The 10,468-nt window shown below is 37.6% G+C and overlaps 1 protein-coding gene across 1 annotated transcript; it reads right to left on the bottom strand.

The window, feature by feature from the left end:
• Nucleotides 1-7,089: 7,089 nt before the first annotated feature.
• Nucleotides 7,090-9,014, bottom strand: LOC131156085 (exopolygalacturonase-like). The gene is made up of 5 exons (XM_058109534.1): nucleotides 8,811-9,014; nucleotides 8,301-8,609; nucleotides 7,902-8,191; nucleotides 7,568-7,790; nucleotides 7,090-7,314 (listed from the first exon to the last, which is right to left on the bottom strand). Exons 1-5 carry the CDS (start codon nucleotides 9,012-9,014, stop codon nucleotides 7,090-7,092), a joined length of 1,251 nt encoding a protein of 416 aa, XP_057965517.1.
• Nucleotides 9,015-10,468: the final 1,454 nt, after the last annotated feature.

Genomic DNA, 10,468 nt, shown 5'->3' with positions numbered 1-10,468 from the left:
AAGGGGAGATTGTTATTTTGATGATAACAAATCATGATATGTTTAATATGGTTTGTTTCAAGTGAAAGTCTTTTAAAAAGAAGGCAAAACTTAAAGATAGTTCAAAGCTCATAAGGCTGATAAAGCTTATGATGAAAGTATTATTTAAAAAGATCAAGAAAGAAAGATGATCAGAAGCTTAAAGATGATAGAAGAACAAAGAGTTACTTGAAGTTCAAAAGAATATAGTTTTAAGGATGTTTGTGTGTAAGTACCTCAAGTAATTTTCAAATATAAACTAACTTGAAGTTCTAATAAATCAAAAGAAACTTAGAAATGTATTTTTAGAAAAACCCTATCATATGTTTTTCAAATAAAAGAAAATAAGGGTTTAAAAGAAGAAAAAAATTTTTAACAGAAGGGTCAGGCGACTACCCAAATGAGAAAAGGTTTTTTAAAAGAGGCAGTAGGGTGCCAGGTGACTACCTGAGCACAGCTAGGCACCTGGGTGGTCAAGCCAGGCGACTGCCTGGATTCTGGCAAGCGACTGCCAGTATTTTGAGTTTTGAGTTTCTTCTTTGGCAGGCGACTGCCACTTGAACAGAATTTTAAAATTTCCAACAGGAAGATTTTTTAAAAGGATTTCTTGGGCACCACTCTTTTAAAAAACTTGGGGATTACTCCAAGTAAACTTGGGGGGCAAGGAATTGCTTTTAAACATCTATAAATAGCCCCAAACTTCAAAGATTTCAACACCAAGAAATTTTCTAGCAATCAAAGTTCTCTAAAAGCTCTCAAACTCTCTTGTGTTCATCTTACTTCAACTACTAAGTTACTGCTAATACAAATTCCGAAGTAAAGCCTTCAAAGTCTAAATCTTTCAAATCTTGGAAGATATATTTAGTGATCTAAATTCAGTTTGAGCTTCAATTTTTTTATATTTGATTTACTTCAAAGTATATTTGTGCTGAATCTCTTACTAATCAACTCTGCTGTGAGAGTATCTCTTGTACACAAATCTTTGTCTATCTTGTTTCTTATTTATAGATGATTTAAGGTTGTAGAATCATTGGACCGAATGGGGGAATATCGTTTGGAGAGGCGAACTCTAGCCTAAAGGAAGGGGTGGTTGTAATCGGTATTGTTCCACCCATTAACGGAACTGAACTAGTGAATCCTTTGGTGGTTTGCCAAAGGCGAGGACGTAGGCTGGGTATAAGCCGAACCTTGTAAAACCTTGTGTCTTTCTCTTCTTCCTTAATCTTTATTTTTCAACAAAATTTACAACCTTCGTGTATGCTTTAAACTGTTAAATTCTGAGTATATGGTTGTTAAATAGACTGGAAGATAATTTGTTTTGGCTTGATCAACATTGATTACGGGTACCAAAAGGGACTACATTGGTTGATCATCCTAAACTTATTAAACTGAAAGTTTGTTTAATAACTAAACACTAGGAAGAAGTGTGATTGTGAAGTAACACAGGGCTTACATAAATTCAACGTGTTTTACACTTTGATACAGGGCTATTGATATAAAGATCAAGATATTGATTACTTTGTTGATTGGTTGTGGTTGAATTGATTTAATTTTTTGAATATTTTTTGTGCTTGTTAATATAAAACAAAATATTAAAAAGGAAATAATTTTAAAAACACAATTCACCCCCCTCTTGGTTAGCTATCCTAATTTCAGTCTCTTTCCACATGTTTGACAAACTAGGTAGATCTGCATACCTTGAGTCTCATGACCTCTCGTCTCCAATCTTTGTCCCCTGCCATAATTACCTCTTCTCCACTGGCTTTGAGTAGATCCTTGCTGATAGCTTGAAGGCGTGGACCTCTTCTTCTATCTTTGCTCCTCTGCACCCATTAGCTCACCGGCCTCAGCCACAGCTACTCTGTTTACTAACTCGGCAAAGTTCTACACTTTCAACACTACTAACTGCTTATAAATTTCTCGCCTGAGACCTCTTTCAAACTATCTCACCTTCTTTGCCTCATCAGGAACGATATACGAGGCGAAGCGGGACAACTCTATAAACCTCGCCGCATATTGTTGTACTGTCTGCTATAGGCACCAAGTCATAGCTATAGGCACCACCCTCTATTCCTCCAATAATTTTATTGCAGTCTACCATCTTTCAGCCTCTCCTATTAGTATAGGTGGAAAATAAAATTCTCTATTCCTCTATGCAATGCAGCACTGGAAAAACTTTCTCTATTTCCTACATCCAATTTTCGGCGACTGCAGGAACTACTTCTCCTAAAAATTCCGGAGGATTTATCTTTGTGAATTTTTCTATTGTGCACCTGTGGCCTGCAGATGGGCCTCCATGCTCTCTGGAGCTCCGTGCAATCTCAGTCATAACCTGCTGAGTCATACTACGTAATACTACATCTAAATTAGCTCTGCCTGCACCCGAGGGCCCTGCACCCTCGCTACCACTCGCATGAGCACTACCACTACCAGGGTCCATCTTGAAAAGATAATAAACATAGCTTAGGGACCCCATCCTTATAATTTACATATCTAACCAAAACTCATATTATCCCTTCTACCTTGACATCCTTATTTTAATTCAAGATTCAATTCTACACTTCAAAAACATAACTCGACAATAGTTTACTATAACTTTCCTAAAATCGTCACCTCAAGAAAGACACAAAAACTACCAAAAAAGTCCTGTCTCTAAATTGCAAAAAAAAACCTCAAATCCTTTTTCCTATACTCTAGTATTGTTTCCGCTGCATTCTAAAGTCTACAAAACCTAGTAACCTGGCTCTGATACCAAATTGTAACGACCTGCCTATTTTCCATATATATTTTTTCCACATAATAACATACATAATAATTCTGCTAAGCTGTCATAAACGTGATCAACTTGGACCTGTGCGTACCAGGGATATATCTTCCATACAACTCTGATACCTAAGTAGTAGAAAACATAAAATTACATGCATGCCATAAAACACTAGAAACCATACTAGAGTTTTAATAAATTTGTCTTATATATATACATACATCCCAAAAGACCAAAAAGTATCCTAGGACCATAACCCAAAAATCCATCATACCTTAGTTCACCCAGTTACCCTACAGACAAGGTAGCTTAATTCACTTCTACTGCTGCGGGCCTCTATTCGCCCTCCTACTTAGATTTCCCAAAATGTTTGTAATGCTGGGGTGAGACACCTCTCAGTAAGGGAGATAAACTAATATTAGTGTGTGGCAACATAAGTATTGTTTATGATATACATATAAATAGTACATAATTCATAACTAGTATAAATAGTTGTATCATATCTAAATATAACATGATTTATCATAACATAGCTTAACATACTAAGTTTCTATACTTGGAAAATCATCTTATATAACCATATCATACTTGAATTATTACCCATGATAGATAGATAGTTAGCTATTGTCATGTCTTACCTGCCACATGGCAGGGCTGTAAGTCCCGAAGGGAGGACCTAGCAATGGCTGGCAAACCATGCTAAGTCAAATATAGGTGTGTAAGTACGATGAACCTGTTCCACCTGTGTCGAACTACCAGGGGAACTACGACACTCCCATAAAGCCACATCAACTACCATATCCCACACTCTACATAAGATGTGTGGTAGCATTAACATATTGATAATCGTGAACATATAGCTACGGTACCATGCTTCATAAAACTGAACTAAGCTATCTAAGTTCTGATAACATATAATACATTCCATATTAAAACATAACTGTTTCATCATTTAGAGTGATATTTGACATAAACATATTTCATGATTTCTTACATATCATATGTAATCATGACATTTAGCCAGCATAGTTCATAGCGTAAAAATCACTGCATTACGCTGCCATAATTCATAACGTAAAAATCACTGCATTTATGCCGGCATAATTCATAATGTAAAAATCATGGCATTTATGCCGACATAATTCATAACGTAATAAAAATATATTCTTGCACTGTTTATCATAATTTTAAAACCATTGTTCCTGTTGGCTTAACAAGGCTTACAATTCTTATTTTGATGATAACAAGCCCTTTGAAAGAGTCTCGGATTGGCTTAGACCCAGTTAAGAAAGCTAGGTGCATCATCCTGTTAAGGTGTGTAGGTTGAGGTCAGCCCCACTAATTGACCTGGTTAAGGTTGAGGTTAGCCCTGTGATAATTGACTTGGTTGTAAACGGTGCCGCTCCACCCTTAAGTGAACTTTTAGTGGAATCCTCGGGCTTGCGAGCTAGAGGCAAGGACATAGGCACAGTTGGTTGAACTCCAATAACATATTGTGTGTTTGTTTATATTTCCGCACTCTATATTTACCACACGTGTATGTTATGGTGTGAATGATGCGCATGATTTAAATTTCCATACATTATATCTACTGGCACATTTGGGATTGTACAGAAAGACCCTAGGTAGCTAAATCATATAGATTTCTGATTTAACTTAGGAGAAAAGTTTAAAATTCCAATTCACCCCCCCTCTTGGGAATACACCAATTCTAATAAAACCCTTGCTATGATTGATCAATATTGACACTTGGTTTTAAAAATAGATTAATTGTACACTCTTTGTGGTTATTGTATATTGACATGTGTTAGAGTATAGTTGAACACATTGCACAGAGCTTATAGTTCATACATATTGATGTCCATTGATTAATTTGTGCTGAATCGGTACATATCTGCTTGTGCAAGAAGCATTTGTTTGTATGTAAATTTTCGTATCATTTGTTATATTCCAGGCATGGCCTAAGGGTGCGGTAATCCAACTCGTAAGGATTGTTAGGACCTTCTCCACCCCGCAAGGAGAATTTGTAAAGGTTGAGGTCAGCCCTGTGCTAATTGACCTGGTTGTAATCGGTGCTACTCCACCCATTAAGTGAGCATTATTGAAATCCTCGGTCCTGCGAGTTAGAGGTGGGGACGTAGGTACAGTTAGCCGAACCCCGATAACATTTCTTGTGCCTACTTTTAATTTTCGCATTTTAAATTCCAGCACTTGAATGTTTATATTTTACTATTGAGATTGATTGGGTTAATGAATAGATAGAAAAACCCTAGGTTTGTGAAATACTAGTTTTGTAATTTTGAACAAAACCTAGGAGGAATTTTTAAATACCCAACTTACCCCCCCCCCCCCTTTTGAGATTACACCAAAGCTAATAGCTAGCTGTATGGATACTCGTAGATCGATCAGTGGTTATTGTATTTTTCTTAAAGATTCCCTTGTTTCATGGAAATCCAAGAAGCAGCACACGGTATCAAGATCTTTAGCTGAGGCTGAGTATAGATCCATGGCCTTCTCAGTTTGTGAAATTATTTGGATTAAAGCTCTCTTTACTTATTCGCATCAACATCATCCTTAACCAGCTCTCTTATTATGTGATAACCAAGCTGCTCTTCACATTGCAGCCAACCCAGTATACCATGAACGCACTAAACACATTGAAATAGGTTGCCATTTGGTGCATAAGAAGTTGCAAGAAGGCTTGATTACTACTTTACATGTCTTTTCTGTTAATCAGGTTGCAGACTTAATGACTAAACCTTTAGGTTATAAGTCATTCAATAATCTTTTGTCCAAGATGAATGTGTATAACATTTTCACATCATCTTGAGGGGGACTATTACAGCTTATAGTTAGTTTAGTTAGTTTGTTCTTTATTAGTTAAGTTTGTTGTTTCAGTTCATGGTTTCTATTTTTCTGTTTTTATGTTTTCTTCCATTCTCTGGTTATATATACAGAGAATATCATATTGTATTTTCATATTAATGTGAAGATTCTTCTACTCTCTCTCTCTCTCTCTCTCTCTCTCTCTCTCTCACATTTGTTCTCATTACTCTATTACAGCACTCGTCAAGACTCTCCCTCGACAGAGTCAGTCAATAACTAACCGTCCAAACCTGCATTCATGAGCACGAGAGAGATTTCAAAAGCCATTTGTTATCATGAAATATCAGTTCTATCAATATTGAATCATGAAGGCAAGCGATAGTCATACTCAATGACAAGTGGAACTGTTTGTTTTATTCAATCAACAAGACAACCACACAAGACATCATCCGAGTAATTTGGCACCAAGTATAAAAATCCCTGGCGATGACAGGTGAAGACATCTCTCCTCCCCATTTAACCAAGATCACACTATCAAGCCCTAACACATAGCCTTTCCCTTCCTCCCAAAAAAATGTACCTTAATTTTATATTATATATTCATTAACCATACAATGGTTATGAGGTCCATGACTAATGTGTCTCCATAATCCAATACTTCTAAAATTAGGAGACTTTTCATTAACCATTAAGAAAACATAACTTTAGTCATTATATCTTACACACTAATAAATATAATATGTGTCCTTAGTTAATATCCATATCTATATATATATATATATATATATATATATATATATATATATAATCTATTCATGAATTAAGATATAACATAAATAATTATTAATTATTTATATATATGCTTATCGATAGTTATTTTTTTACCAAACTCATAATAAGTTAAGACATTTGAGTTTTTAGAAATTTTTACAAAAATATTATAAAATCTTTTATAGGCAATCGATTGGTTCTCGAGAAATACTTATAAAGAGTGGTTTATCAATGAAAGATTTGAAACTCACCCATTAATTAATTGTAACATATGATGAGAGGTATGAGATAGTAAGGGTCTAATAATATAAGTCTCATAATATTTTCGTGAACTCCAACATTAATACAGTATCTTATAATTGATGGTTTCAAAGGAAAAATGTTCTTTCTAAATATTTTTCCATTCTCCTCACATATATGCACGTGTGCCTATCATCTATCTATTCTCTTGAAGTTTGAAAAAATAAAAAATTAAAAAAATAAATTAAAATAAAGATGAAGATGCACAGTCAAAGAGGTGATCTTATAAACAATTTGCCCATTGGCGGCTGCCTACAAAATTTAATATTTATAACTGTGAAGCCGGCGCTTACACAAAGCACACATTCATGGTGGCGGTAAGCTGGAGAAAATTTGAAAAAAGAAAGCGAAGAAGAATGGTGTACACGCCTGGGCTAATTTTGCTGAACTGAAGAACAATATTAAACCCACTACTGCTGGCAAGCTGGCGGGTTGAGAGTGCCCACCACGGTGGGTTTCACATTCTCGCATGAAGAGGTTTTTGCACTGTCGCCACCGTAGGACAGATCAATGTCCTGCAACTGAACACCTTCACAGGGCACTGCTTCACTGCAAACCAGCGATACTGCCACTTCTGAAACCGACGTCCCCCTTATATTGGAGAATTTTACGTCGCTCAACTTCACTTGGGATGGCTGCACTCGATCCCCCGCCCAAAAAATTAAATCATCAGTCACATGCACAATCGTATAAAAGAGTATCATGCTATTCATCACGATTCTTATTATCATACCCTCATAACCATCATAGACCCATATAGTGAAAGGAGAGAGGAGGGCACTGGTGGGCCTCTGCGGATCTCTTCTCCCTTCTCTTTACCATGTGAGCCCGTCATGTCATGTTAAATAACATAATCACTGAGAATGAAAGATTTTTAATTAGGCGTACCTTAGAGTTTTTAGAGCTTGACCAGTACTTCTGATCTATGATAATGGGATTTTTAACACTATCCATGACAATGTCTTCGAAACTGATGCTTGAAGCGGTGCTGGGACTTGATCCTGGCCAGGTTTTGATCCTTGCACCGTTGGTGGTTTTGGTTAATGTGCAGTTCTTCACTGTAATCCCTTTCACATCTTCCTCATCTTTGTACTTGCCGAGGCTGCCAATGCTGGTTCATATTCAAGAGAAAAACAGACCCATTGTTGAGGATTTAATGTCAATTCACTGATAATGGAAACTAATGAAATTCTGAGAATCAGTGGAATCAATGAGCATTTACCTGATGCCGTGTCCAGGGCCGCAGGTAACTCCGGTGATGGAGATATCGATAGATCCTTGCCCAATTGATACGCAGTCGTCACCCGTGGCAATGATAGAGTTGGTTATGTTCACCAGATTAGACCTACTTACATGGATGCCGTCTGTGTTCGGGCTGTCACCGGGAGCTGTAATATGTATATCCTCCGCCCGGAAGTTCTGGCAGTTGTGAACCATGAAGTGGAATGATTTGCTATTGAGCGAGGTGATCCCCCGAACAACCGCATTCGTGGTCTTGGTAAATTTCAAAGACTGCATCACATCAAGGATAAATGATATCACAAATTTTAAATTAGTATTACTACTGCTACTACATTTTGAAACTGTTGTGCGAAATTTGATCTATGGTTTGCTGGCGTACTGTTGGGAGCAGCTTGCAGTATGCATTACTCCCACAGTTGTTGTATTTCCACGCTGCCGAACCTTGCCCATCGAACGTTCCTCCACCAGTCACTTCTAAATTATTCACTGATTCGAAGGTGAACCATTCGGCCGAAGGATACTGGCTGATATCAGTCTGGGCTTTAATGGTTCCCTGAACTTCAACCGTCATGGGACCTTGGCAAGGCCCTTGAAACTCAACCTGCCCGGCCATGTATGTTCCTGTAGGGATCAGAAGCCTCGCCGCTCCGCCAGATTTGCATGCTGCATTCCATGCCTTCATGAATGCCTGCATGAATGAGGTCATCAATGGGGCTAATTAGAATTAAGAAACTGAAGTTTGGGGGATTCACTTTTATTCAATCAATCGTTTTATAAGCAGGCTGAATTATTTTCATGAGGACTAATTGGCCTCGGATTTTGTTGATATCCTCCTAAAGGCATTGTTCTATTGACAATGGCATTGCCTCTGGATCGGTCTAGGACTCACCTGAACATTATCGGTCTTTCCATCGGACTTGGCACCATACTCCGTAACGTCAAAAACTGTATGGTCAGCGTCGGCAAGGCCAGGACGAGCAATGTGATTGGCGAGATGGCCACGCAACGCACACACTGCACCGCATGAAAGCAAAGCCACGCCCAAGAAGATCGGCAGGACGGCTCCAACCTCGGATCTTCCTGACATGGCCATTGTGACCCGCTTGAACCCTGAACTACAGTTTTCTTTCTATTACAAATCAAACAGAAGAGAGTCAAGAGGCTTTCTGAATTAGTATAAACGCATTCTTGCCAAGGCCTCCCTCTTTATACTTTGCTGACATCTATCTATAGACTGCAGCATTGTTCAACGGTACGGAAAATGAGTAGCTTTTATTAGTTTCGCTATAGTTGGGGGGATACCTTCCCAGCAGCCCTAAACTAACGACGCTCATGGAACATTGTTGGCTATATTTAGATCTTGCTTATGGCTCCAAACTGACCGCCTGAGCCCACCAACAGTTAACGTCCAAGAGGCCCAACCACCACTGTTTAAGAGGAAAAGATTTTGAGTCAATCTCTCTCTCTCTCTCTCTCTCTCTCTCTCTCTCTCTCTCTCTCTCTCTCTCTCTCTCTCTCTCTCTCATCCTATTTGCAAGTAGGACCAATGAGATCTGGTCATCACATGGGCTAATTCTACAAATATCAAAAGGAAGTAACAATTTAGATGGAGCAGAATTACGAAAGACTTTCATACACGGGAAATTATAAGGCACTTAGATCGGATTTAGTATGTTTTCCTCGGGTATATATATTTTAATTAATTAGGCAGTTTTTCGATCATACGCATGGCAAAATCATATTAGATCCATTGTTTACACCCAATGTAACTACCTACCTAATATACCCATTTTTTTTTTCATAATAACATTTAATATAATAATCAACCTTAACCTAAGAGTACCAGGGATATACCCAAAAATACAATTCTGATACCTAAGCAGCAGGAAACGTAATTACATACATATCATCCAACCAATCACAATACTAGAGTTCTATTAAACCTATTATATATACAATCATTCACCAAAAAGACCAAATGTAACCTAGGGTCATAATCCAAAAATAAACCTGACCCTATCTCAACAACTCACCCTTCAGACAGGGTAGCTCGGTCGGACCTTACTACCGCGGAGCTCTATCTACTCCTCTACCTGGATTCCCTGAAATGTTTATATATAGCTGGGGTGAGACACCTCTCAGTAAAGGAAATAAACTAATATCAGTGTGTGGCAACATGAGTAATTTAGTGTTTTACATATAACAGTATAATAATCATTTTTGATAAAATTGTCTGTAACATATCTGAGAAACACATAATTTATCATAACATGGTATAACATGCTGAATTTCTATACATATAAATCATCTCATATAACTGTACATGAAAAACACCTTGGTTTGATAGCTGGCTGGTGTCATGTCTTATCCCCACATAACTAGGTTATGCGGCCCGAAGGCAGGACCTAGTGTCACGAACTAAACTTTTTTAGGGCATTATGCTTGCTTGTGACCGCTTATCTCGTGTGCTTGGGATGAGTTTCCATCATGTAAATACTAGTGTAGGATTATTTTCTACTAGTAGTATTTTTGTTTGCCAAATAAGGC

This window comes from Malania oleifera, chromosome 5, assembly GCF_029873635.1.
Source record: "Malania oleifera isolate guangnan ecotype guangnan chromosome 5, ASM2987363v1, whole genome shotgun sequence".
NCBI lineage: Eukaryota > Viridiplantae > Streptophyta > Magnoliopsida > Santalales > Ximeniaceae > Malania > Malania oleifera.
This window is presented reverse-complemented; position numbering and strand designations above follow the sequence as displayed.